This window comes from Fringilla coelebs, assembly GCF_963513975.1.
Source record: "Fringilla coelebs genome assembly, chromosome: 27".
Lineage (NCBI taxonomy): Eukaryota > Metazoa > Chordata > Aves > Passeriformes > Fringillidae > Fringilla > Fringilla coelebs.
This window is the reverse complement of record NC_140053.1, coordinates 2,326,677-2,353,498: the sequence shown is the minus strand read 5'-3', so window position 1 is coordinate 2,353,498 and position 26,822 is coordinate 2,326,677. Positions and strand designations below refer to the sequence as shown.

Sequence of the window (26,822 nt, the reverse complement as noted above, 5' to 3'; positions counted from 1 at the left end):
CCGGGCCTGCCACCCGGTACCGGCCCCCCACCGACACCCAGAGGGGCTCCCCAGCCCCCCCCGGCACCCTCAGGGGTGTCCAGCCCGACCCCGGCCCAGCCCCGGGGGGCTGCACCCCCCCCAAACCCCCCTGAGGTGGTGATGGGGAGTTTCCCACAATGCACCGGGGTGACCCCCGGAGCAGCCGGGCACGGGGGGACACGGGGACACCTCGGTGTCCGGGGGTGTCCTGGGGGTGAAGATCCGACTGACCTCCAGCCCGTGGGTGGGGGGTTTGGGCTGGGGCTCCCCTGGGACCCCCAAAGTGGGGCTGGAAGGGTCCCATGGAGGGAGGGAGGTGTCCCCACTGTCCCCTCAGGGACCCCTGCCACGTGGGACCATGGGCTCATGGGGGTCTCATGCAGGTCAGGGGGGTTGGGGACAGAATTTGGGATATGGGGACGCAGTGGGGTCCTTTAGGGACCCTGTGTGTGTCCTGTGGGGTCCCTTGGGGGTGTCCCCTATGGGGTTCCCTTGGGACGTCCCCTGTGGGTGTCTCCACACGGGGTCTGGGAGTCCCCACTGGGGACTAGGGGTGCCATGGGGACACAGAGGTGTCCCTAAGGAGGGGTTCAGGGCTTCCTGTGGGGGATCCTGAGGGTTCCTATTGGTCTGTGGGGGGGCTACAAGACCCCATAGAACCCCCACAGGGCTTTAGGTGTGAGTCCCACGGAGCAGTGGGGGTTCCATGGGAATGCAGAGCTCCTGTGAGGGTCACTTCAGCTCCCATGTGTGTCCCCCGGAGGTGATTTTGGGTCCCACGGGGGTGGGTGCGGGTGACACGGGGGTCACTAAGGTCACTGTGTGAAGTCACATGGGGGAAGTTGAGAGTCCCCTGCGGGTCTTGGGGGTCATTGCAGGTGACACATGGTGAGTTTGGGTTCCCCAAGGGTCACTTTAGGTCCCTAGAGGTGTCCTGGAAGTCACTTTGGGTCATTTTATGTCCCCCGGGGGTCACCGGGGTCACGGCGGTCCTCCCGGAGGTCTCGGAGCAGACGAGACGAGCGGCGCGGCGGGGCAGAGCGGCCGGAAGTGGATGCGTCACGTGACCAAACCCGGAAGCGGCGGCGCGGCGGCACCGGGGGCCATGAGCGGCGGGACCGGGAACGCGAGCGGGGACGGGAACGGGGCTGAGAGCGGGGCCGAGCGGCGGGTCCGCATCGTGGTGGAGTACTGGTGAGGGGACCCCGGGGGAGGATGAACCGAGGGGACCCCGGGGGTGGGAGCCAGCCGGGGTACTGGGGGGGGGGGCGGCCCGCAGCGGCACCGGGAGCACAAACTGGGAGAACTGGGGTGAGGCGTGCGGCGGGTTCAGGCACGGAGGGGGCTGGAGGGAGAAGGGAGGGGCTGAGGGGGATCTAGAGGGGTTGGGGGGCTGAGGAGGGGGGTGTAGGGAGGTTGAGGGGTTCTGCAAGGTGGGGAATTGGGGGGTTATAGGGGAAATGAGGGGCTGAGGAAGGGGTTATAGAGGATTTGGGGGGCTCTGAGGGTGGGGAATTGGGGCGCTGAGGAGGTTATAGAGAATTTGGGGGGCTCTGAGGAGGTTATAGAGGATTTGGGGGGCTGAGGAGCTATTGAGGGGCCATGGGGTGTGGGAGGGCTCCTGAGGAGGGCGTTGGGAATTGGGGGTGCAGGAGGCAGCAGAGCTGTTATGAGGGGACAGCCTGGGGGGGCTCCTTAGTTCGGGGAGGGTTTGGGGGGTCCCCGTGCCCCCTCCTCAGGCAGTTCCCCCCTCCCCAGCGAGCCCTGCGGGTTTGAGGCCACCTACCAGGAGCTGGCGAGCGCCGTGCGGGACGAGTACCCCGACATCGAGATCGAGTCACGCCTGGGGGGCACCGGTGAGACCCCACAGCAGCTGGGCCCCGGGGGGACACCCCCACAGCCTCGGGGGGACACCCCAGGGCACCCCCAGGGCCCTGCTGGGGGTTTGGGGGGTGGAAGTCCAAGGGGGGGTGGTGGTAGCCTGGTTGTTGCCCCTCAGCGGGGTCGGTTTGGGGGCAGGGGATGCCACGGGGGGTTTTGGGGGGGACACAGCTCATGGCTGGGCCTTGTGTGTGCCCTCAGGTGCCTTTGAGATCGAGATCAACGGGCAGCTGGTGTTCTCCAAGCTGGAGAATGGGGGCTTTCCCTATGAGAAGGATGTGAGTACCCACGGGGGGTCCCGGGCTGGGCTGGGGGTGTTCGGTTTGCAGGGAGCCCCTCCTGTGATGGGATCGTTGTTTTGTCACCCTCTGGAGCTGCTCCCCTTCCTGCCACCCTGCCAGGACCCTCTGCAGGTCCTGCTGGGATAGGGTGGAAGGGGACAGAGGGGCAGATCCTCAGCGTGGCCAGGATTTGTCCCTGTCACCTCCGTGTCTCCCCAGCTGATCGAGGCCATCCGCAGAGCCCGCAATGGGGAGCCCCTGGAGAAAATCACCAACAGCCGCCCCCCCTGCGTCATCCTGTAGCCCCCCAGGGACAGCAGGGCCCCCCCACGCTGCCTTCCTTAAATCCTGCACCACTGGGGGGGCTCAGGAGCCTCCTGGGGACCCCCACAGTGGCACAGGTGGCACTGGGGATCACTGTGTCCCCTGCCCGACCTGCTGTGGGGTGTAGCTGTGGATTGGGGGGGGTCTCCCACCTGCCTTTGCCTTCCCCCCCTCTCATCAGCTGCACCTCCCTGAGGGGCACAGGGTTGGCACCCCCATTTCTCTGTGCTGGCCTCTCCCCTCCCTCACCCCCTGAGAATCTGGGGGGGCTCTCCCAGGAATGGGGAGCCTGGCTGGGTGTTGGAGCAGCTCCCAGCAGGTTCATTCCAAGGGGAATCCACTGGCTGTAACTTCCCTGGGATCTGTTAATGATTAAAGTCCCTCTGGCACTGTTTAATCCAGAGCAAGGGCTGGCCATGGGAACCCCAGCCTGGCCCCACAGCCAGAGGTGTGTTCACATCCCCCCTGCCCATTCCCAGGCTCCCAGCTCCTGCTTCCTGCCTGGAATGTCCCTGCCCTGGGCCTCGGGGTGGGGGGGTCCCCTATTTATTCTATACTGTGTATAAACCCAACGGCCTGGGTGGAATAAAGGATGGAGAATGTGGCTCCTCTGGTGTCCCTTGGGAATGGGGGAGTCCTGGAGTTTGCCTGGGATCAGGGATTTTGTCCTTCAGGCAAGTGGTGGGGAGTGGCAGAGGGGAGAGGAAGGGAAGGGGGAAGTAGAAAGAAGCAGAAAAGGGAAGGGGAAAAGGGAAAAGGGACAGAAAAAGGAATGGAAAGGAAATGGGGAAGGAAAAAGGGAGAAAAAAGAAAAAAGGGGGAAGGAAAAAGGGGAAAGGGAAGGCAGAAAGGGGGAAAAAAGAAGGGAAAAGGGCAAGAGAGAAGGAAAAGAAGGAAAAAGGGAATGGATATGACATGTTTGTCCTTGGGAGACAGAGCTGGATCCGACAGAGAAGAAACCAAAGAGACCACGAGAGTAGAAAAAACAACCAATGTACAATTGTCAAATATACATCCCGGTGCTTCCAGAGAATCCCGGAGCAGCCGGGACTGCTCTCAGTCCAGCTGCCCTCAGTGCAAGTCCACATGTCCCAGGCACTGGGACAGCCCTGGATGGGGGGATGGCAGAGGGTCTGTCCTTCTCCAGGCCCTGCTGGCTCCGAGCTCCCTGGGCTGCTCTGGGCACCACCCAGCTCGTGGGTCCCCAGTGCCACCGAGGGTGACCCTTGTGTCCCCACTGTGCTGCCGCGCTGTCCCACAGCGTCCTGGGCTCTCCCAGCCCGCCGTGAGCGGTGCCACCTCTGGGCAGAGGGGTGGGCCCTCAGCCCCACAGCTGTGGCTCGTCCCTCCCTGAGCTGCCTTGGTGAAGTTGGGGGGTCTCTCTTACACGGCCGTGGCGTCGGGGCCGGCCAGGCCGAGGTACTCGGGGTTCTCGGCCGTGGGCGTCGTGCCAGGGCCGCCTTCGGGGCCACCACCCTTGGCAGGGTCCTGGTTCCAGTAGTAGGGGTTGTCGAAGGCCTGGCTGAAGGGGCCAGGGGTGGGGGTGCCGTGGGGTGCCAGGTACTCGGGGTTCTCCACAGTGTGGCCAAAGGGCCCTGGGAAGGAGTTCTTGGGGTCCTTGATGAGCCCGTTCTTCCCCTGGTGCCCCTTGGGCTTGTCCGGCGGGGATGGGGGGGCGCGGGGCGGGCGTTCCCCAGCCTGGTTCACGTACTCTGCAGGGTGAGGGACATATTAGGGACCCCCCAGGGGTCATGGGACAGGCAGACGTCCCCCACCACCTCCCCAAGGGTCCGGCCGTGCCCTCCCTACCTGGCATGGTGCTGTGGGGGGCTGGGACAGTGAAGCACTCAGGGTCCTCTCCATCCTTGGCCGTCAGCCCGGTGGGATCCTCGCTGTACCGGGGCAGGGTCCCAGGCTCCCGCCCCGGGGGGCTCTGCAGGGCCACCTTGTCCCCATCTGGCACCTCTGGGACAGGGCCCTCTGGCCCCTCTGCCAGGCCTTGGGCAGGGAAGGAGAAGGAGGCCAAGCCCTCGCCCTCTTCCACCTTGGCTGGAGACTCTGCCGTGCTCTGGGTGTGGGAGAGGACACCGAGTTGGGCACTTGAGCCCACCTCAAGGACCATCCCAGATGTGGCACGGGGTCACTCCCATGCCTGTGCCAGCACTGGGAGCTCCCTCCCAGCCCTCCCCACGTACCCGCATGGAGGAGATGCGGCTGCGGTAGGTGGTGGAGGTGTCGGTGCTGAAGAAGCCGTGGTGAGGCACCAGGTACTCCTCAGCATCCACCAGGTCGTCCATGTCCTCCTCATCCAGCAGTGCCCGGTAGAAGGTGCTGTCCATGGAGCCAGGCAGCCCCACCAGGTCGTTCTGGGGGGGGTCACACTGGTCAGTGCTCGCCCCAGGGCACCAGTGAGGGGACAGGACCCTGGGGACCTCCGTACCTGGATGACCACGAAGCGCTGGGGGTCGCGGGCCATGCGGGAGAACTCGGTGACCAGCTCCCGGAACTTGGGCCGGCACTCGGAGTCAATCATCCAGCCTGCAGCAGAGCCGGGTGCCATCAGGGCTGGAAGCAGGGTGCCAGCACGCCCTGTCCCCTCCCTGTCCCCGTGTCACCTCCTCGTACATTTCACCATGATCATGTAGACGTCGATGGTGCAGATGGGTGGCTGCGGCAGCCGCTCGCCCTTCTCCAGCAGGTCTGGGATCTCCCGGGCAGGGATCCCGTCGTATGGCTTTGCCCCAAACGTCATCAGCTCCCACACGGTGACACCTGGAGGGGACAGAGGACAGGTGTGGGGGTGAGCAGTGCATTGGGACCCCCCCAAATCCCCCGAGATAGGGACACCCTGACGCACCGTAACTCCAGACATCGCTCTGGTGCGTGAAGCGCCGGCGGAGGATGGACTCCAGCGCCATCCACTTGATTGGGACCTGGGACAGGGTGGATGGAGAGGTGAGCAGGACAGGGGGTGGCTGTCACCGAGGGGAGCACCACTGTCCCTGAGTCCCCACACCCTACCTTGCCACCATCAGCGTGGTACTCGGTCTCGTCGATGTCGAGCAGCCGGGCCAGCCCAAAGTCAGTGATCTTGACGTGGTTGGGGCTCTTGACGAGGACGTTGCGAGCGGCCAAGTCCCGGTGCACCAGTCTCACCTCCTCCAGGTAACTCATCCCCTGGAGGTGGCACATGTCCAGCTGTCCCTGGTCTCCCCGAGGACCCCTCCCAGAGCTGCCCAGGTGCCCTGTCCTACCTTGGCGATCTGCACACACCAGTTGAGCAGGTCCTGGGAGCCGATGTGGTCCTTGTTCTCCCGCACGTAGTCCAGCAGGCAGCCGTAGGGCATCAGCTGCGTCACCAGCTGCACCGTGGAGGTCAGGCAGATGCCCAGCAGTCGGGACACGTAGGGGCTGCCCACCCCTGCCATCACATAGGCCTCCTGTGGGCAGGAGGAGGGTCAGGGTGGGGGTCAGGGTGGGCAGGGGCCGCTGCCAGCTCTGTTCCCCCCCAGTGTCGTGGCCACACTCACGTCCAGGATCTCTTTGTTGGCTTTGGGTGACGTGTTCTCCCGCAAGACTTTGATGGCCACAGGGATCTTCACGCTCTCCCCATCGGGGATCCAGATGCCCTGAGGTGTGGGGACAAGCAGGTGAGGGGATGCAGAGCAGGGAGGGTCACGTCCCGCTGTGCTGTCCCCACTTCTCACCTTATAGACGGTGCCAAAAGCACCAGAACCCAAAACTTTCACTTTCTTGAGCTCCGTCTCCTTGAGTATCCTCATCTGGGCTTGGTTGGGGAGGGCCCCGCTGGGCGTCAGTGGCTCCACCAGCTGTGGGGCACGGAGGGGTGAGGGGGGCCAGGCTCCTGATCCCTCCCAAGCACCGAGGGTCCCCTCCTGCCCCCCGGGAGATCCCCACCTCGGTCTCCTGCAGCAGCCTCCTCATGGTGTGCTTGCGCTCCTGCTGCCGCCGGCGCTTGACGCAGATGACGGTGATGAGGAGAAGGACGATGACCAGCAGAGCCCCCACCACGCCAGCAATGATGGATGTCACCTGGCTGCGTGCCAAGAGGCCATCAATGTGGGGGACCCCCGGCACCCAGCGTGGTGGTGGCACAACACAGGCACACCCCTACCTTGGCTTCTGGTCCACGGGACATCCGTCCTCATCCCGGATCGTGCACCTGGGGACACAGGTGTAGCCCCCTGCTGTCAGCAGCCCCCTGCAGCTGCCAGCACCCCCTCCTCATCTAGGGACCCCCAACTCACGAGTGGGTGCAGTTGGTGGGGCAGAGCTGGCACACGCCGAATTCGTCCGGGTATTTCCAGACGGGCACGAAGGAGGCGTCGGCCTTGACGCCGCTGGGGCAGCGCCGCACGCACTGCTGGCCATCCTTGTAGTGGGCACAGGCCACACACTGGTCTGGATCCTGCAGGAACAGGGCTGGATTGAGGGACCCAGGTGTCTGGGAGCACCCCCTCGTCCCCCCCAGTGCGTGTGCCTGTGCTCACCGATCCGAAGCAGGTCTCGGTGCCGTTCTGGGGCTGGCACTCGGGGTGGCACGGCAGGCACCGCGTCCCGTTGGCGTGTTCCCGGATGGCTCTGCAGGGCAAAGGGGCAGGGATGGGGTCCCAGCCTCACCCTGCAGGGTGTGTGGGGACTCTGTTTGCCACTCCCGAGGGTCTCCACTCACCCATCCAGGAGGTTGCAGGAGGCCACGCACTCCTGGCCGCGCAGGAACCGCTCGCAGGCCACGCACTGGGTGGGGCCGGGGCCCCAGCAGTGCCCCTGGGCACAGAGGTGGAAGCAAACCAGCCCCTCTCTCTCTGCAGGAGGGGCACCATCAGCACCAGGGGGTTTTGTCAGCAATGGGGGGGGAAATCACCATTTCTCCCCCACCCCCACGGGACCCCTCTTACCGCACTGCTCGGGGGGCTTGTTGTGGGTCTGGAAGAGGCGCTGGCGGGGGTTACGGAAGATGCTGTGCCAGGGCACCTTCTGGAGGAAGCAGAGCTGGGGGTTGTGGTGCACCAGCACCATCCCACTGCTGATCTCCTGCAGGGCCCGGAGCCCCAGCGCCTGCACCGCCAGGTCCCGCAGCGTCAGCGAGTAGGCGCCGCTGCCGAGACACCCACGGGTGAGACACGCCTGGCCCCGTGTCCCCACACATCCTCCGTGTCCTTCCCGTGTCCCCCTGCAGCCTGTGTGAGTCCCTTCATGTCCCTGTGTCCCCCTGCAGCCTGTGTGAGCCCCTTCATGCCCGTGCCCCCCTGGGTCCCCCCCATGTCTCCCCTGCAACCCACCCGTATCCCCCCCATGTCCTGTCATCCGTGTCCCCCCATGTCCCCATATCTCCCCGTGTGTTCCCACAACCCCCTGCACCCCCCCATGTCTCTCTGTGTCCCCCTGTGCCCCAATATCTCCCCACATCCCCTATGTATCCCCATGTTCCCGTGTCACTTCATGTCCCCGTGTCCCCTCTGTGACTCCCTGTGTCCCTCCACACATCCCCATGTCCCCTCATGTGTCCCCTCATGTGTCCTCCTGCATCTCCCCACATCCCTTCTGCATCCCCACGTTCCCATATCACCCCACGTCCCCTCGTGTGTCCCCCCCATCCCTCCATGTCCCCGTGTCCCCTCGTGTGTCCCCCCCATCCCTCCATGTCCCCGTGTCCCCTCGTGTGTCCCCTGCCATCCCTCCATGTCCCCGTGTCCCCCCACGCCCCTGTCCCTGCTCACTTGTGCAGCACCCGGCCCCGGATCACCCGCAGGTTTTGGAAGACTCCCAAGTCCTTCATGTCAGGTGGCCAGGCTGCGATGTAGAGGAAGCCTGGGGGGAGCTGAGTGTCACCCCCTCATGTCCCCCCCAAACCCAGAGCCCTCGATCCCCCCCAGCTCCCGCAGCTCTCACCCGTCAGCTCCTCCAGGCTCTCAAAGATCTGCAGCAGTTTGGGGTCCAGGGGTGGGGTGTTGGTGCTGGGGTCCCTGCCAGGGATGGGAGGGAGGTTGGGGGGGGTCCTGTTGGGGGTCCCCAGTGGGCTCAGGGAGGGGAATCAGCCACTCACCCAGCGAAGGTCTCGGGCAGGAAGGCCAGGCTCCCAAAAATCTTGGTGCAGCCGGAGAAGTGTTGGATGTTGGAGGCGTTCACGGCACGCACGCCCTTCAGGAAATCCACTCCCAGCCCGTAGCACACTGGGGGGGCACGGCAGGGGTGCTCTTCCAGGACCCCTGAGCCCCCCAAAACACTGCCCCACCAGCCATGGAGATACCCCCACAGGGCACAGCAGCATCCCCACACAGCCTTGGAGTGCACAGAGCTGCACTGAGGATGGATCACCCCCATCCCCGGGGTCCCCAGAACCCCCCAAGGCTTGGGAAGGCTGCTTACCAAAACCCTTGGGGTTCTCAGAGTGCTGCCAGCCCCCAGGGGACTGCTCCCCCACATCCCTGGGGTCCCCAGAGCCACTCTGGGGGGCTGTTCACCTGCACCCCTGGGGTCCCCAGACCTGTCTAGATACTGGGGGGCTGCTCACCCACAACCTTGTGAACCCCATGAGCCCCCCAGGACATTGAGGAGCTGCTCATCCACAATCCTGCAGTGTCCAGAGCCCCCCTTCCCCATCCCCTGGGGGCTGCTCACCCACATCCCCAGGGCACCCAGAGCCCCCCCAAACCCCAGGGGGGGTTTCTCACCCTCTGGGCAGGGTTTGCTGCACTTCTCACACTTCTGGACGTTGTTGACCGTGACCTCCTGGCTGTTCTGGGGGCACACGAGGGTGCAGGACCCCACCTCCGTGGCGAGGTAGTTGTCTGCAGGGATGGGGCAGGAGTGGGGGGGTCAGGGCCACGCTGGCTGCCCCTGCACCCCCCCAGGCTGTCACTCACAGGGACACTGGCTGACACAGCTGGCACCAAAGGTGTAGCGCCCGTCAGGGTTGGGCATCGACTCGAAGGTGTCCGAATTGTAGACAACGAGTGGGGGGCAGTGCAGCTCGCAGATCCCGCTCCTGTTGAAGTTCAGGCACGCCTGGGGAGGGGGACACAGCTGTGTGAGACCCCTGTCCCCCCTCCAGGACCCCCGGTGTCCCCGTCCCATGCCCACCAGGCAGTCGGAGTGCTTGGGGCCGGTGCAGCCGGCGGCGCACTGCTCGTGACAGCAGTCCGTGGGTTTCGTGCCCTTGCAGCGTGGGCAGCCGTGGCAGATGCTGTTGGTCACTGCAGGGGACACAGAGGGACACGTTGGGGACAAGGATTCCCCCCTCCAGGCAATGGGGGAGACCCCAGGATAAGGGGTTGGAGGGTAAGGGCGTTTCTGGGGTAAAAATCTGGGTGGTGGGAATTCAGATGGCAAATAAAAACAGTAGGAAAGGAATTTAGGGGGGCAAGTGGGGGTTCCTAGGGCTGGGATTTGGGGTGTAAGAAGAGGTCCTCAGGGCAGGGATTTGGGGTGTAAGGGGGGGCTCCCAGAGCAGGGATTTTAGGGGATGGCTGGGACCAGGATTTGGGTGCCATGTAGGGCTCAGTGGAACAAGGATTTGGGGGCTAAACAAGTCAGGGTGCTTCTGGGGGCAAGATTTAGGTGGTAAATAAGGGTTAGTGGGACAGAGATTTGGGGGGGCAAATGGAAGGTCAAGAGGGTCTTTGGAAACAGGACTTAGGTGACAAGTAGTGCTCGTTAGGGCAACAATTTGGGAGTGCAAGCAGAATGTCCAGGGAGTCCCTGGGACAGAGATTTGGGTGCCAAGTGGTGATCAGTGGAGCAGGGGCATACAGAGGGAAGGAAAGAGGTTCCCAGAGGCTTTGGGGGTCTCTGAGGAGGGGGTCAGAGCCTCTGTGGGCCCCACACTCACATGTCTGGCAGTCCTGTTTGCTCTCACCCCAGCAGTGCCCCTCGGCACAGAGAGCCTGGCAGTTGGGACCTGCACGGGGGGAGGAGTGAGCAGGGGGTGCCAGGAGGGGCTGGAACCCCCAGAGCACCCCCTGACAGCACAAACCCCCCACTCACAGCTGCGGGTGCGGGTGGTCTCCACCTGGATGTCGGCACGGAACTCGTTGTGCCGGTGCAGGATGTCGCTCCAGAGGATGGTCTCCTGGAAACACAGCTCGGGGTTCCTCTCAATGAGCACCCCTCCCTTCAAGATCTCTGTGAGGGGACAGGTAGGGGGGTCAGCACGGACCTGCAGCCCCGTGGGGACCTGGGGAGCACCCCGTCCTGGGTGGGGACCCATCACGGGGACAGGGACCCACCCCAGACCGGAGCTGGCAGCTCCCAACTGCAGGAGCAGCAATCCACATACCCGAGCAGCCCCAGACAGGGGTTCCCCACCTGTGAGGTGCCTCATGCCGAGCTGGCGCAGCCCCGGTGCCCCGGCGGGGCCGGCGTTGCCCAGCACGGCCAGGGCGTAGCGCTCCTGGAAGAGCTGCGTGCCGCGGATGATGCGCAGGCTCTGCAGCTCCAGCCCGCTCACTTGGTTCTCCGCGATCAGCACGTACCCCTGCACCTCCTTGATGTCCTGCCATGGGGGGGACACGGGTGAGGGCCCGGCCAGACCCTCGTCCTTCCCCCCCTCGAGGCGTTTTCCCGCTGCGCACCTTAAGGAAGGAGGTGTCGGCGTCGGCGGGCAGGTAGGTGAGCTCCAGGTTGCCCTGGACTACCTGGCAGCCCTGGTAGAGGTGCCGCAGGGTCTCGTAGTGGCTCTCGGGGCTGGAGGGACGCAGCAGCTTCATGTCGGTGCCGGTGCAGACTGTGGGGACAGCGGGGGCTCAGCGGGTCCCCGACTCCTCCTCTTCCCCCGTGGGACACACAGGGAGCTCCCGCAGGAAACGCCGCGGATGCGGCAGCCGCCGTTTATCTCCGGGGCTGCTCCCAACAGCTTCCGATGGGTTTCCTGGACCGTGGCTCCCCCGGCTCCCACCCCGGCACTCAGCAAAGCTGCTCCCGCTCCGCCACCGGGCGCCCCTCGAGGGACAACGGGGATCGGTGTCGCCCCGTGCCCGCGGCGGGGGCCGGGGACTGCTGGGGGCTGGGTTGGGACCCCCAGAGCCGCGGGGCCGGAGCGGGGGCCGCGGGCAGGAATGCGCTGCCCACGCCGAGACAAGACCCGATTGTTGAGCGGCGACGGCTGCGGGGCCCGGCTGGCCCCATTGTGGGGGGCTGCCGGCCGGGCGAGCATCCCCGCGGCATCCCGGCGGGGCGGGGGGCGCGGGAGCCCGCCCTGGGTGCCAGGCCCCGGGCGAGTGAGTCACGGGCGCGGGTGGCACAGGGCCCCGGCCGCCCGCTCCCGGCTGGAACCGCCTTTTCAGGTCGGGCGTGTTTGGGGAGCAGCGGTGACGTAGGGCTGGCGGGCACGGCACGGCCCAGCCCCGGCGCGCCCGCGGCCCCCGGCACCCCAACACCCAACACCCCACCGGAGAGACCCCCCACGCCAGACCGAGCCCCGCTCCCAGACCGAGCCCCGCGCTGACCCCGCCGCCACCTCGGTGTCACTCCCAGAGCCACCAGCCCCGTCCCGGCACGGGCAGGGGGGCACACGGGGGTCGGGTGGGGGCTCGGTGCGCCGGTCCCCGGCTGCTCGGTGGCTGAGTGACAGCCCCCGGTGCTGGGCAGCTGTGTCCGGGAGACCCGGCTGGCACTCGCCTCCCCCGCCTGCTCCGAGGCCTCTGAGCCGGGAAAATACGGCCAGGAAGGAGAAAGCCCCCCCGAATCTGGGGTTCGGCTCTCTCCCACCCCACCGGGGTGAAACGGGGGGACCCCGGAAGGGAAAGTGCCGCTGTGTGGGGCGGCCAAAGCTCAAGGTCTGTGCCCACACCTGCCGGGACGGGCACGGGGTGCTGGGGCTTCCCCGGGGCAAAGGGCAGGTGGGACAAGTGCACGGATCCTGGGGGGATCCCGGCTCTGTTCCCCCTGGATTGATTTGGCTCTGTCTGCTCGCCCAGCTCCCCGGCTGGGCACCGGGCAGGGCAGGGACCGCTCCATCCTGCCTGGCTCACTCCAGCGGGCGGTGCCACCACCAAGCACCTGGGCTGCCCACGGGTGTCCGGCAAAGCCCGTGAGCCACGTGCCCACGGGGCTGTCCTGAGCCGCGGCTCAGGCGACGGGGACACACCGGGGTGTCCCCAACCACGAGCTCGCCGCACACCGAGCCTCCAAGCAGTGTGAGCTGTGGGCTGCCAGGAGTGGAGGCCACCCGGTGTGTCCCCACGTCCCTGTCCCACCACCTCACACCGAGCATTCACTTTCCAAACTCCCGCTGCTGGAGCTGCCCCCCAACACGAGGAGGGAGGCAGCAGGCTCCGACTTTTGGGGCTGCCGGCGCCCACTTTGGGGCCACCAGCCCCATGCCCTGCTGGCCCCGCTCCTGCCAGCCCCGCCGCGGTGCGTGGCCGAGGCCCGGGGGCTGTCGGGCCGGGCTCCCCGCTCCCCCCCGGGGCTGGGCTGGGTGCGGCACGTCGAGAATGTGGATGGGAGCGACGGGGACGCACCCACCCACCCACCCAGCCAGCCAGCCAGCCGCTCCGCGGGGCACCGCGCCTGCCCCGCACCCCGAAGCCTCCCGATGCCCACGAGAAGGGAACCCCCACAAGTTGGGGGCCCCCGTTCCCGCTTCTCCCGGCGGTACCGGAGCCCTGGGACCGGCTGCAGCGGGGGGGTCCCTGCTCCGGGCTCTACCGGAGCCCCTAAATCCCTCCCGGGAATCGTCCTGCTCAGGGGGACCGGGGCGCAGCGGGCAGGGCCTCCCGCTGGGCCCCAGCGCCTCCCAGTATACACCAGTTCGGCCCCCGGTCCTGGCGGGCAGTGGCGGCGCGGGGACACCGGGGTCGCGCTGCCCGCGGCGGGCACCGAGGGGACAGCGGGGAGACCGGGGGAGGCGGTCCCGTCACTTCCAACCGTGCAGCCCCCGTGCACACCGGACCCCGCGGTCCGGTGCTCCCCCGAACCCACTCCCGGAGCTGCCCGGTCCCACTCCCGGTGCCCCCCTCGCTCGCAACTCGAGGCCGCCACGGTCCCCTCCCGGTTTTCCACTCGGTCCCACCCCCGATGTCCCCCCGGTGCCCTCTCGGTCACGCCCCCCGTGACCCCCCCCCCCCCTTTCCCGGTTCGCCCTCTCGGTGCCCCCCGGTTCCGCTCGGTGCCGTGCAAAACTTTACGCGAAGTCGCCGCGCGGGGGACGCTCCCGCGGCCCGGAGTCCCCCCGATTGCCGGTGTCCCCGGTGCCCCCCGGAGCTCCCCGGTGGGACCCACCTTCGGCGGCGGCGGGGGGGCAGAGGGCGGCCAGCAGCAGCAGCCCGGCGCCGAGGCAGCCCCCGGCCGCGATCATGGTGCTCAGCGCGGGCCGCGGCCCATGGCCCCGCCGCCGCTCCGGGAAAGTTTGCGGAGCCGGAGCCGCCGCCTCCCGCCGCTCCCGGGCTCCGCCTCGCGATCCCGATCCCGGTCCCGGCCCCGGGCGAGGGCGCGCCGCGCGCTCCCGCCGCCCCCGCGCGCTCCCGCCGGCCCGGACCAGGACAGACCCCCCCACCCACCCCCCACCCCGTCCAGCCTCCCGGAGCACCGGGAACGTCCCGCCCCGGACTCCCCCTTTCACTCCTCCCGTCCTCCGGAGCACCGGGAATCACCGCCGTCCATCCCCGGGGAGCACCAGGAACCCCCCGCTCCCCCTTCCCATCCCCGGGGCCAGCGGGTGCCCCCTCCCCACTACCAGGAGACCCCCTGGCTCCGATCCCACTTCCCCCCCCTCGGAGCAGCAGGAACTCCTCACCCCGGACCCCCCCCCGGTCCATCCCCCCATCCCGGGGTGCCCCGTTCCCGTTCCCCGGGGGGTCCCCAGCCCCGGGGTCCTGCTGCGATCCCGAGGGGCGGGGGTCGCCTGAATGGGGGGTGGGAGGACACGACCTCCATCCCTGACCCTTCACTTGGGGCTGTGACTGTCACCCGTGTGAGGGAAGGGGGCAGAAATACCACTCGTGGGTTTGGGGGGACAGAGCTGGCACCCCGGAATGGGGCAGGGGGTTGGGGGCTGTCCTGGGGGACAGGGACAGTCCAGCAGCATCTCACGGGGTGACCAAGAGCTGGCACCTGTCCCCCACCTGTTCCACCTTCACCTGCAGCCCTGGGCACACAGAGGGAATTGGGGTAGGGGGTCCTCCACAGGTGGGGACCCCACACATGGTGGGGACCCCATCCGAACCCCCCAGCCAGGCAGAGCCAGGAGCAGCTGGGATGGGGACCAGGATGTGACGGGGCAGGTTCTGCCCCCCCTGTACCCTTGGTCACCCCAGTCTGTGCTTCCACATGTTCCACCGAGGCTGCTCAAAGAGGGGACTCCCGGTGTTGGGGTCCCGCCTGCCACGGGGACAGGAACGGGGATGCAGCACATCCCTGTCACCTCAGGCCAGGCCGCTGCCGGGGGTCCCGCACGGCCGGGACCACCCAGCTCCTCAGGCCGCGCTGCCCCCGGACCCTGAACTGGCCCCGAGCCCCGCAGGACACCGGAGGGTCCCCGCAGGGTCCCCGCAGTGCCCCGGGATCCCCGGGCCCCATGGGGGGATATATCCCATGAGCCTCTGCAGGGCCCACACGGGGGGATATATCCCATGAGCCTCTGCGGGGCCCACACGGGGGGATATATCCCATGAGCCTCTGCAGAGCCCCCACATGGGGGGATATATCCCATGATCCTCTGCAGAGCCCACACGGGGGGATATATCCCATGAGCCTCTGCAGGGCCCACACGGGGGGATATATCCCATGAGCCTCTGCAGGGCCCACACGGGGGGATATATCCCATGATCCTCCCGCTCGGGGGAGTATATCCCATCACCTCCCGCGGCCGGCGGGGGCGGTATATCCCATAGTGCCCCGCGCGGCCCCATCTCCGGGGCGGGCCGGAAGCGGCCGGGCCGGGCGGCGATGGCGGCGCGGGCCGCGCTGCTGCTTCTCATGGCGGCGGCGGCGGCGCCGGGCCCGGCCCAGGGTTCGCAGGGGGACCGGGAACCGCTGTACCGGGAGTGCCTGAGCCACTGCGAGCGGCAGAACTGCTCCGGGGCGGCGCTGCGGCACTTCCGCGCCCGGCAGCCGCTCTACATGGACCTGACAGGTACCGCCCCTTCGCGCCCATTGGCTGACTGACAGAGACCACGCCCCCTATGGGCAGGCAGCACCTCTCGGGGCCCCGCCCCCTGTGAAGCCACGCCCCTGAGCTGGGGGACTGGGAGGGCCTGGGGCCGAACTGGGGGGCGCGGGGGGATGCTGGGGGACACTGGGGCTGTGTTCAGGGACACTGGGCCTGCACTGGTTGTCACTGGGTCCTGCTGTGGCTGCTGGGCTGGTTTTGGTCCATACTGGGAGGTGCTGGGCTATGAAGTGGGGTCACTGGGCCGTACTGGGGGGTCACTGGGCCATACTGGGGGGTCACTGGGCCATACTGGGTCATGGTGGTTTCCCCCAGTGCCCCACTGTCCGTACTGGACTATGAAGTGGGGTCACTGGGTCATACTGGGGGGGACACTGGACTTTGCTAGGACAGGTGTTGGGCTATCCCTGAACTGGAGGGACACTGGGCCATACTGGGAGCTACTGGTCACCATGATGACAGCTGGGTGTGCTCCCAGATTGCTCAGTGATGCTGGGGGGCGCCAGGGGGTGAAGCCCACCTGCTCTCCCTGCGCTGCGCTGGGCCAGGGCACTCCTGTGCTGCATACTGGGAGGCACTGGTGCGTACTGGGAGTCACTGGTGCAGACTGGTGTGTGCCCTGCAGGCTGGACGTGCCGGGAGGAGTGCCAGTACGAGTGCATGTGGCAGACGGTGCGGCTGTACCAGCAGGGCGGGCACCGCGTGCCCCAGTTCCACGGCAAGGTCAGCGCGGCTCCCGGCGGGGCTGGGGGGCACACGGGGATCCCCCCGTGCCCGCTGACCCCCCGGGCCCCCCCCAGTGGCCCTTCTCCCGGTTCCTGTTTGTCCAGGAGCCGGCCTCCGCCTTGGCCTCCTTCCTCAACGGCCTGGCCAGCCTGGTGATGCTGCTGCGCTACCGGGCGGCCGTGCCCCCCGCCGCCCCCACCTACCCCACCTGCGTCGCCTTCGCCTGGGTGAGCCCTGCTGCCGTCTGCCCTCCCTTTGCCCTCCCCTTTCCCATCGTTTCCCTCCCCTTTCCCATCGTTTCCCATCCTTTTCCCATCATTTCCCATCCTTTTCCCATCATTTCCCTCCTCTTTCCTATCCTTTTCTGGTTTTCCCCCCCCCTTTTTCCCCCCCCCTTTTTCCCCCCCCCTTTTTCCCCCTCCCTTTTTCCCCCTCCCTTTTTTCCCCTCCCTTTTCCCTTGTTTTCTCCCTCCTCTTCCCTTCCCTCTCCCTCCCTTTTCCCATCCTTTTCCCTCCTTTTTCCCTCTCCTTTCCCCCTCTTTTCCTTCTCTTTTCTGTTCCTTTCCCCCTTTCCTTTTCCCTTCCCCTTTCTTCTCCTTCTCCCATTTCCAATCTCTTCCCTTTCCTCCTCCCCTTTCCCTCCCCCCCCATTTTCCCTCCCTCTCCCCCTCCCTTTCCCCCAAATCCCCCCCATCTCCCCCTGACCCCATTCCCAGCTCCCTCATCCCCCAGATGAGGGGGGCCTGGCCCGGGGGGACCCCGATTTTCCTGATAATTCCCAAATTTCCCCTTTCCCAGGTCTCCTTAAACGCCTGGTTCTGGTCCACCGTGTTCCACACGAGGGACACGGCGCTGACAGAGGTGAGGCAGTGCCACCCCCAGCGTGTCCCCAACCCCCAGAGTGCCACCCCCAGAGTGTCCCCAATCCCCAGGGAGGCTCCAGACCCCCCTCCCCTCCCCTCCCCATTTCCCACCCTGCCAGTTCGGCTCAGCTGTCCCAAATCCCACAGAAACTGGATTATTTCTGTGCTTCAGCCGTCATCCTGCACTCCGTGTACCTGTGCTGGGTCAGGTGGGCAAACTGGGGGGCACTGGGGCAAACTGGGGGGCACTGGGGTTGGACTGGGGCAAACTGGGGGGGACTGGGGACAGGCTGGGGATGGACTGGGGCAAACTGGGGGGCACTGGGGACAGGCTGGGGGGCACTGGAGGCAAACTGGGGGGCACTGGGGATGGACCGGGGCAAACTGGGGATGGACTGGGGCAAACTGGGGGGGACTGGGGATGGACTGGGGGCAAACTGGAGTGCACCGGGGCAAACTGGGGGGCACTAGGGATGGACTGGGGCAAACTGGGGGGTACTGGGGACAGGCTGGGGGGCACTGGGGGCAAACTGGGGGGCAGTGGGGATGGACTGGGGGGCACTGGGGACAGGCTGGGGGAGACTGGGGCAAACTGGGGAGCACCTGAGCAAACTGGGGATGGACTGGGGCAAACTGGGGACAGATGGAGGACACAGGGGATGGACTGGGGGGCACTGGGGATGGACTGGGGCAAACTGGGGGGCACTGGGGACAGACTGGGGGGGACTGGGGGTGCTGGGGAGGGACTGAGGAGCACTGGGGGCAGATGGGGAGCACTGGGGACAGACTGGGGGGCACTGGAGCAAACTGGGAGGCACTGGGGATGGCATGGGAGGCACTGGGGATGGCATGGGGGGCACTGGGGCTGGCTACAGCTAGACTGGGGGATGTATTGGGGGGCCACTGGGCTGCACTGGGCATCACTGGAGCAACTGGGAGGACCCTGGGCCATACTGGGAGGACCCTGGGCCATACTGGGAGGACCCTGACTGTGTCCCTCCTCCACAGGACGCTGGGGCTGCAGCGCCCGGCCTTAATCAGCATCTTCAGGGCCTTCCTCCTGCTCTTCCTCGCCGGCCACATCTCCTACCTGAGCCTCGTGCGCTTCGACTACGGCTACAACCTGGTGGCCAACGCTGCTGCTGGTGGGCTGGGGGCACTGGGAGGGACTGGGGGGCACTGGGATGGACTGGGGCTGTGTCAGGGGTCAGTCTGTGCCCTCCCCATCCCTGAGCTCCCCTGTGCCTGATCCCCCTCGCTGTTTCCCCAGGAATTCTGACAGAGTTTGGGCACACCCCTGTCCCTGATCCTCACTGTTTCCCCAGGAATTCTGGCTGGGGTTTTGTCCCAGGAATGCTGAGCACACTCTGGGCACCCCCTGTGCCTCTGTTCTCCCATTTCTCTGGGAATGCTGACAGGCTTTGGGCACCCCCCTGTCCCTGATTTCCCCTGTTTTCCCAGGAAGTTGGGCACCCCCTGTCCCTGTGTTCTCCCATTTTCCCAGGAATGCTGACCACACTTTGGGCACCCCCTGTCCCTGATCCCCCTGCTGTTTTCCCTGGAATTCCGACAGAATTTGGGCACCCCCCTGTCCCTGATTTCTCCTGTTTTCCCAGGAATGTTGGGCACCCTCCTCTCCCTGACCCTCACACCGTTTCCCCAGGAATTCTGACTGGCCTTTGGTTGCCCCCAGGACACCCCTTACCCCGCTGTTCCCCCAGGAATTCCAATACAGTTTGGGCACCCCCCGTCCCTGTGTTCTGTTTCCCCAGGAATTCTGACTGGCTTTGGGCACCCCCTCTCCCTGATGCCTACTGTTTTCCCTGGAATTCTTTCAGAGTTTGGGCACTCCCCTGTCCCTCTGTTCTCCCATTTTCCCAGGAATACTGACCACACTTTGAGCACCCCCCTGTCCCTGATCCTCCTGCTGTTTTCCCTGGAATTCCGACAGAGTTTTGCCCCCACTCCGTCCCTCTGTTCTGTCCCCCAGCAATTCTGACTGTCCCCGCTCTGTCCCCGTTCCCCCGCAGTTCTCCCGGTGCTGGGGCCGCCCCCCAGCGCTCGGTGCCGGTGTTTTCCCTTTCCCAGGCATGCTGACGGTGGCGTGGTGGCTGCGCTGGTGCCTGCGGCAGGGCCGGCGCCTCCCGCACGTGTGGAAATGCGCGGCCGCGGTGCTGCTGCTGCAGGCGCTGGCGCTGCTCGAGCTGCTCGACTTCCCCCCCCTGCTCTGGGTGCTGGACGCCCACGCGCTCTGGCACATCGGGACCATCCCCCTCAACGTGCTCTTCTACAGGTCAGTCACCCCCCCATCCCATCTGAAATAAAATTAAAATAGGGGTGAGGGGCTCCCCGTGTTCCACAGGGTGGTGCAGGGGTGCAGAGCTTCCCCCCCGGGGGGTTTGGGGGCTCTGCTGGGGGATCATCCCCCTCAACGTGCTCTTCTACCCCCCCATCCCATCTGAAATAAAATTAAAATAGGGGTGAGGGGCTCCCCGTGTTCCCCAGGGTGGTCTGGGGGTGCAGAGCTTCCCCCCCAGGGATTTGGGGGCTCTGCTGGGGTCTGGGGGGTGTTGGAGACTCTGTTGGGGGATCCCTCTTGGAATTGGGGGGCTCAGGGCTGTGGGGTTCTCAGTGTTCCCCTCTTGGAATTGGGGGGCTCAGGGCTCTGGGGTTCTCAGTGTTCCCCTTTTGGAATTGGGGGGCTCAGGACTGTGGGGTTCTCAGCCTCCTCCTCTTGAAATTGGGGTGCTCAGGGACCCTGCAGTGTTCCGTGAGGTGCTGGGAGTTCCAGCCTCGAAGCTGAGGTGTTGGGGACCCCACTGTGAGTGCTGTGAGCCCTCCCTGTTGAAATTGGGGTGCTCAGCACCCCCTCAGTTTCCCATGGGATGTTCTTGGTCCCTGTGGCGTGCACAGACCTCCCCTCCCTTTGAAATCGGGGTGCTGGAGGGAACCCCGGGTTGCTGTGCTCAATGTTGGGGTTCAAGGCTCCCCTAAACCCCCCTCCTTGTCCCCCCAGTTTCCTGATGGATGACAGCCTCTACCTCCTGAAGGCCAACTCCGACCTCTTCAAAGTGGACTAGAGCTGCTGGGGGGGGTGGGCAGAGCCCCTCGTGCCCCCCCCAGGGCTGTGCCCTGCCCTGTGCCAAGCGACCCCCCAGCCCCCCCTGGCCACGGCCTCCTGCCCCCCCCGGTTGCCTTCTGAGGTTTGTTTCACTCCCCCAGACCCCCGTGCCCCCCATTTCCCCAGGGGGGTGCACAGAGGGGTCCAGCTGAGCCCCCCCAAACCCTCCCCGTGCTGAGCTGGGGACCCCCCATGAGGTGACAGTGGCTGCTGGGGGGCACGTGGGTGATTTGGGGGGGGGTCTGTGTGCGTGGGGGGGCTCTGGCAGGGGTGGGGTGGGGGGTGTTGTGTGGGTGCCTTGGGGCTGGCTGTGCCCCCTCCCAGCTCAGAGGGGCTGTGCCCCCCCCATTCCCCCCTCCCTGGGTGTGTTGTGGGATGTGAATAAAGCTGAGTTGAATCTGTGAACTGCTGGCTTCTTGTCCCTTCTCCGTGTCCCCTCCCTGCCCCGAGGCCACCCTGTGCCCCCCAGCCCCCGTGTCTGTCCCCCCACTCACAGTGTACCCCATTCCCTTCTGCTGTCACCCCACAGTGCACCCCTTTCCCACCCCGATTTCACTCTGTCCCACCCCATGGGCCCCAAAATTCCCTCCAGGTGTCCCAAACCCCCCTCAGCACACCCCATATCCTCCCACCTTGCACCCCTCACCCACCCCATACCTGCCTTGCACCCCCTTTCCCACCCTGTTCTTGCTCTCTGCCCCCCATTCAAGCCCCAAATCCCCCCACGGAGAGTCCACCCACCCATCCCATCCTCCCCCTGCCCTGCACCCCATTTCCCACCCTGCTCTCACCCCATTCTCCCCCACCCAGGGGTCCCTGACACCCCCAGATCTCCATGTGCCTCCTCCTCATGCCCTCAGCACCTCCATCCTCTGCCACAGCCCTTATTGTCACCATCCTCTGCCCTTTATTGTCACCATCCTGTGCCACAACCCCAGACCTTATTGTCACCATCCTCTGCCCTTTATTGTCACCATCCTGTGCCACAACCCCAGCCCTTATTGTCACCATCCTCTGCCACAACCTCAGCCTTTCTTGTCACCATCCTCTGCCCTTTATTGTCACCATCCTGTGCCACAACCTCAGCCTTTATTGTCACCATCCTTTGCCACAACCTCAGCCTTTATTGTCACCATCCTCTGCCACAACCTCAACCTTTATTGTCACCATCCAGCCGGAGCTGACTCCATCCCACCCCACCCTCGGGGCTGCCGGGCAGGGTGGGATTTCCCGGGCATTTCCCGGGAATTCCCCTCATGTTTCCAGCGGTTTTTGCGCGTGGGCGAAGAACACGCCGTCCACATCATCCACGCCGGTGCGGAGCGCGGGGGGCATCGCGTAACTGCGCAGCTCCCGCAGCGCGAACCCCGCGGCCGCCAGCGCCTCCCGCACGTCCGATTCCTGCAGCGGCACCACGGGCAGGCGAGCGGGACCCGCCAGGTAGAAGGACTCGCCCAGGGCTCCCAGCAGCACCGCGTGGCCCCCCGGGCGCAGCAGGGTCCCCACATGGGCCAGAGCTCGCTCGAAGGAGGCGCGGTCGGGGCTCACGGCCTCCAGGCAGAAGGCGGAGAGCAGCGCGTCGGCCCGGGGCCGCAGCGGGGCTCCCAGCGGCTCCGGGCGGTGAACGTCGATGGGGAGGATCCGGCGGAGACGCTGGCGGAGACGGCGCTCCTTGTCCTGCCACGGCTCCCTGAGGAGCGGGGGGAACAGGGGAAAGGGGAGGTGGGGAGTGGGATGGGGGTTTGGGGGATGTGGGGAGGGGATTGACCCCGAAAACGCGGGGATGGGGGGGTGGGATAAATCCAGACAGGTACATGGGGATGGGATCAATCCCACGGGGATGTGGGAGTGGGATCGATCCAGTAACAACAGGGATATGGGGATGGGATCAATCCAGTATCCACGAGGATAAGGGGATGGAGTTAATCCAGCCTCCATGGGGATTTGGGGATGGGGTCGATCCAGACAGGAATATGGGGATAGGATCAACCCAGTATCAGCAGGGATGTGGGGTTGGGATCAATCCAGTGTCTACAGGGATGTGGGGATGGGGTCAATCCAGTATCCATGGGGATAAGGAGAGGGGATCAACCTGGCACTCAGGGGAATGTAGGGATGGGATTGATTTGGCACACACAGGGATGTGGGGACAGGATCAATCCAACACACACAGGGATGTGGGGACAGGATCCTGCAGGGATCCTGGGGTGGGATGCCCATTCCAGAACCCACAGGTTCCCAGGAGCAGGATTGCACCAGGGAAAACCCAACACACACAGGGACAAAGGGACAGGATCTCCTGGGGATCAACCCACAGCTGCAGGGATGTGGGGAAATGGCATCCAGGAGGGACTGACACAAGAGCCAAAGGGATTTGGAAACAGGATCAGCTGGGCACCCACAAGGACAGGCTCCTGTGGGGATCAACCCTTCCTCCACAGGCACAGAGACAGGAGGATTCCATGGCTATCTGAGGCTGGGATCCTGCAGGGACAGGGCCTGTGAACCCATGGGATTTGGGAACACTGTCTGTGAGCATGTGGGATGCGGGATTTTGGTGGCAGGGTCCTGCAGGGATCCCCTCAGCATCTATTGGAAAACGTGGCTGTGATCCCACGGGATTCAGGGATGCTGTTCTACAGGGATCTGTAAGGACCTGGATCTGTGATCCCGTGGATTTTGGGGACACAATCCAGCAGGAACCACCCCAGCACCCCCCTCCTGCCCCCCCTGCGCCCCGCCGTGCCGCCCTACCCGCGCCCCTCGATCTTGCAGACGTGCTGGATGAACGGGCTCCAGTCGAAGGCTCCGGGCTCGCCCCGCGCCCACCGGCCGAGCTCCTCCCGGTTCACCGCCAGGTAATCGGTGGCCACGATCTCCTCGAAGTGGTCGCAGGCACTCAGCAGTTGGTAGATGGAGGGGCCCGAGCCCACATCGATCAGCGTCCGCCCTCGGATTTCACCTGGGAGGGAACAGGACATGTAGGGGGGGATGCCCACAACAATCCGGGGGACCGGGAAAACCAGGGAGGAGCAGAGGAGCTGCCCCCGCGTACTCCGTGCCTCAGTTTCCCCACCCCACTGAGGGTCCCCGCCGCCTTCCTCTCACCGCTGGCGAAGGTCTCGGCCAGGCATCGCAGCTTCCAGGGCACCACGAACTCCTCGGAGGAGAAGTCGGCTCGGGGCGGGAGGTAATTGTTGCGCAGGTACGCGCGGGGGTCGAAGTGCTCGTAGCCCTCTCGGAGCGCGGCCGGGCTGCTCATGGCGAGGGGCTGCGGCTCCGGTCCCGCCGCTGCTTTTTATCCCTGCCCGGCCCGGGGGGGGCCGCGGGGAGCCGCGACGGCCCCATCCATCCAACCCGCATCCCTCCATCCATCATCCAGCCCGCATCCCTCCATCCATCATCCTTCCCGCCTAACCCGGTTAGCGCCAGCGCCCCGGGGCCGCGGCCGGATCCATCCCGGAGCTGATAACGGCTCTGCCGATCTTCCCGGGCTCTGGGCATCCAGGAATTCTGTCCCTGTGCCCGGGAGATTCTGTCCCCCCACCCCGAGATGCGGCTGTGACCCCCCTGTGCTGTCCCAGCTCATGAGTGTCCCATGGGATGAGGATGGAGAGGGACTGGGAGAGGAATGAGGATGAAGAGGGTGGGAGAAGGATGAGGATGGAAGAGAATTGGGAGAGGGATTAGGATGGAAGAGAACTGGGAGAGGGGCAAAAATGAGATGGGGATGGGAAGGGAGAGGAATGGTGTGAAATGGGGGTGGGAAAGGATTGGAATGGGATGGGGATGGAAATGTGGAGGGATTTGGGTGGATTGGGACAGGGATGAGAATGGGAAGGGATTAGAACGAGGAGGGGATTGGGATTGGGATTGGGATTGGGATTGGGATTGGGATTGGGATGGAAAAGCATTGGAATGATGTGGGTTTGGGATGGGGATGGGAAGGGATTGGGATGGGGCCCATCTGAGCTCTCCATCACCCCTGCTGGACTCAGCCCAGCTCTGGCAGGAGCCAGCAGCACCTCTGCCAGCTCCCAGTGCTCCCAGTGCTCCCAGTGCTCCCAGCACCCCGGGATAAGGAGCAGGGTGGGACCCACATTTGGGGCTGGGGGCGTTGTAAGACCCCAAATCCTTCCCGTGCCCGAGCTGCAGGGGGTGAGGGTGGAGGGACAGGCGGCTCCTGGGAGGAAGGATCTGGATGGGACCGGGGGAGGGGACAGGGCCTGGCGGGGACCCAGGGACAGCGGGATCCGGAGTGGGAACAGCTAATCTGGGCACTGCAGAACCTGGCACCGGGTGGGCGATGCGGAGGGGGTTATATAAGCACAACCCCCCCACCCAGACCCCCCCAGTCCCATGAGACACCGGGTCCCTCCAGCTGCTGTGCCTCAGTTTCCCCGTGTGCCCCCATTCCCCCATCCCACCCACAGTCCACCTCCCCCTAAATCTTGCCCCCCACCCTTGTACCCCCCCAAAAAAGACGCTGCCGTGCCAAGGTTGGCGTTTTATTGCCGTACAAAGACCACGGTTTGTACAACCCCACCGCAGCCCCCCACCCCCCTCCATCCCCCCCTCCCCCCAGGGTTTTTCAGCGTTCCTCATCCTCTCATTCCCTTCTTTTCGCCAGGGAAACTGAGTCACGCCGGAGCTGCCGGGAGCCCCCCGAAGGGCGGGAGCCCCCCGACCCGCGGGGTCCTCATCCCCACCGGCCCCTACCACGCCCGCAGCGGGGTGGGGTCCCAAGCGAATGGGAGCCCACCCCCACCTGCCCCCTCCTTCTCGTGCTGCCTTTTCGGAGCGGCTGAGCAGACCCAGGCGCGTGGGTCCCCCCAGCCCCCCAACATCACCGTCCTGCCCCCCACCCCGACCTCCCCCGGCCCCTCTGCCACGCTCAGCCCCGCTGGGCTTCGTGGGAGAGGGAGCGGGAGAGGGTGCGGGGGATCCCCGCCTTGGCACCGCGGAGGTCTGAGGGGGCAAAGAGGGGCACGGGGAAGGTGCGGGCGTAGGGCAGGAGGTGCTGGGCCAGGGGCTGCCCCAGGACCCCCACCCGCAGCAGCCCCCAGGGCGAGCGCTGCTCCAGCACCCGCACGGCCCCGCGCTGCTCCAGCGTCTCCCGGCGCTGCGTGTCCGCCTCCCGCCGGCACCACCTGGGCACGGAGAGACCCTCACACCCCGCTCTGACCCTTCGGGGTCGCCCCACCCCGCCAGGACCCCTGGAGACCCCTGTGTGCCGCCCCGCTCCTTGGGAGACCACCCCAAGTCCCAGCTCAGCCCCATGGAAACGCCTGGAGACCCCCACGTTCCTTGTGAAATCCCGGCCTCCCCCAGCCCCATTTCCTCACAGGAACCCCTGAGACCTTCCCAATCCCTCTTGGGTACCCCCCACCACCTCCCTGGAGCTTCCCTGACCCCACAGAGACCCTTGGAAACGCTCCACACCCCGTGGAAACCTCCTAATTTGGGACACAACCCCCTCAGAAACACCCAAGCTTGGGAACCCTGGGCTGCCCAAAACCCCATTGGCATCTCCTACAGCCCCAAACCCCCAATTTTGGAACCACCCCACAAACCCATGGAAACCCCATCTTTTGGGACCCTTGGAGCCCCTCAAACCCCTTTGGAGACCCCACAATTTGAGCCACTTGGAGTCCACCACACCCCCACAGAAACCCCACATTTCAGAATCCCCACAAAAAGCCCCTCAAATCCTCCAGCCCCCGCTGTCCCCCCGTGCCCCTGGCACCCCCCTGGGACCCCCCTGGCCGTGCCCCTCACCCCTCCTCAGGTCGGGAGCTGAGCTCCAGGTCCAGCCACTCGGCGCTGAAGGTTTCTCTCCTGCCCACGTCCTCCTCCTGCACTCGGCAGCCCAGGCGGGCCGAGAGCAGCCCCTTGGAGCCCCCCACCACGCCAGGGCCCACCATGGTGCCTCTTTCCCCCCCTCCCCGTGCCCGTTCTGCTTTTATGGCCCCGCCGGGGCTATTTTGGGACGCGCCGCTGGCACCCAGCGCTGCCAAGGAGCGGGGGCGGGGGTGGCACCTCGGACACGTGTGTGGCACCCACGGGTGTGTCCCCTCCCCTTCCCGCCTTGGGGACGCGGGGCAGACCCTGCCAGCAACGTGATGGACCCGCCCTGGCACCTGCCCAGGGCACGTCTGGCCTTTCCCTGCCACCTCTGTGCCAGCCCAGTGCCACCCACGGTGGCCACAGCGCCGAGCTCGGGGGGACACTGGGGTGCCCCCAGCCCAGGACAGGGGTTTGGGGCTGTAGGGACCCCCAAAAGGGTGTTTGTAGGGCCAACAGTGGGGTGGCAGTGACCTAGAGCTCACGTGGAGGTGGCTGGTGACAGAGAGGACGTGGCTGGTGACAGAGAAGACGTGGCTGGTGACAGCCCCCAGAGCTGTCCCCAGGGTTGGGGGTCCCACCCCAGGGAATGAACCCAGGGCTGGAGGGGCACTGGGGACAGACAGAAA

The 26,822-nt window shown here is 65.9% G+C and overlaps 5 protein-coding genes across 5 annotated transcripts; 2 read left to right on the top strand and 3 right to left on the bottom strand.

The window, feature by feature from the left end:
• Positions 1-1,099: 1,099 nt before the first annotated feature.
• On the top strand, positions 1,100-3,366 carry MIEN1 (migration and invasion enhancer 1). Its single transcript, XM_084222448.1, has 4 exons — positions 1,100-1,215; positions 1,780-1,877; positions 2,104-2,180; positions 2,403-3,366. Exons 1-4 carry the CDS (start codon positions 1,127-1,129, stop codon positions 2,484-2,486), a joined length of 348 nt encoding a protein of 115 aa, XP_084078574.1. The 5' UTR covers positions 1,100-1,126; the 3' UTR covers positions 2,487-3,366.
• A 118-nt stretch (positions 3,367-3,484) lies between these two features.
• ERBB2 (erb-b2 receptor tyrosine kinase 2) lies at positions 3,485-13,996 on the bottom strand. The gene is made up of 27 exons (XM_084222447.1): positions 13,752-13,996; positions 11,102-11,253; positions 10,836-11,022; positions 10,515-10,652; positions 10,360-10,428; positions 9,612-9,724; positions 9,395-9,536; positions 9,203-9,319; positions 8,575-8,701; positions 8,421-8,494; positions 8,249-8,339; positions 7,427-7,626; positions 7,201-7,333; positions 7,019-7,109; positions 6,776-6,936; positions 6,643-6,690; positions 6,426-6,564; positions 6,215-6,337; positions 6,038-6,136; positions 5,762-5,947; positions 5,529-5,684; positions 5,365-5,440; positions 5,133-5,279; positions 4,948-5,045; positions 4,703-4,873; positions 4,317-4,575; positions 3,485-4,219 (listed from the first exon to the last, which is right to left on the bottom strand). Exons 1-27 carry the CDS (start codon positions 13,825-13,827, stop codon positions 3,891-3,893), a joined length of 3,702 nt encoding a protein of 1,233 aa, XP_084078573.1. The 5' UTR covers positions 13,828-13,996; the 3' UTR covers positions 3,485-3,890.
• Positions 13,997-15,396: 1,400 nt separating this feature from the next.
• Positions 15,397-20,640, top strand: PGAP3 (post-GPI attachment to proteins phospholipase 3). Its single transcript, XM_084222029.1, has 8 exons — positions 15,397-15,603; positions 16,265-16,362; positions 16,440-16,592; positions 17,164-17,226; positions 17,376-17,437; positions 18,237-18,373; positions 19,317-19,521; positions 20,245-20,640. The coding sequence occupies exons 1-8, from the start codon at positions 15,417-15,419 to the stop codon at positions 20,306-20,308; spliced, it is 969 nt and encodes a 322-aa protein (XP_084078155.1). The 5' UTR covers positions 15,397-15,416; the 3' UTR covers positions 20,309-20,640.
• A 926-nt stretch (positions 20,641-21,566) lies between these two features.
• Positions 21,567-23,738, bottom strand: PNMT (phenylethanolamine N-methyltransferase). Its single transcript, XM_084222087.1, has 3 exons — positions 23,458-23,738; positions 23,104-23,311; positions 21,567-22,039 (listed from the first exon to the last, which is right to left on the bottom strand). Exons 1-3 carry the CDS (start codon positions 23,609-23,611, stop codon positions 21,604-21,606), a joined length of 798 nt encoding a protein of 265 aa, XP_084078213.1. The 5' UTR covers positions 23,612-23,738; the 3' UTR covers positions 21,567-21,603.
• Positions 23,739-24,931: 1,193 nt separating this feature from the next.
• Positions 24,932-26,304, bottom strand: TCAP (titin-cap). The gene is made up of 2 exons (XM_084222074.1): positions 26,128-26,304; positions 24,932-25,499 (listed from the first exon to the last, which is right to left on the bottom strand). Exons 1-2 carry the CDS (start codon positions 26,271-26,273, stop codon positions 25,244-25,246), a joined length of 402 nt encoding a protein of 133 aa, XP_084078200.1. The 5' UTR covers positions 26,274-26,304; the 3' UTR covers positions 24,932-25,243.
• Positions 26,305-26,822: the final 518 nt, after the last annotated feature.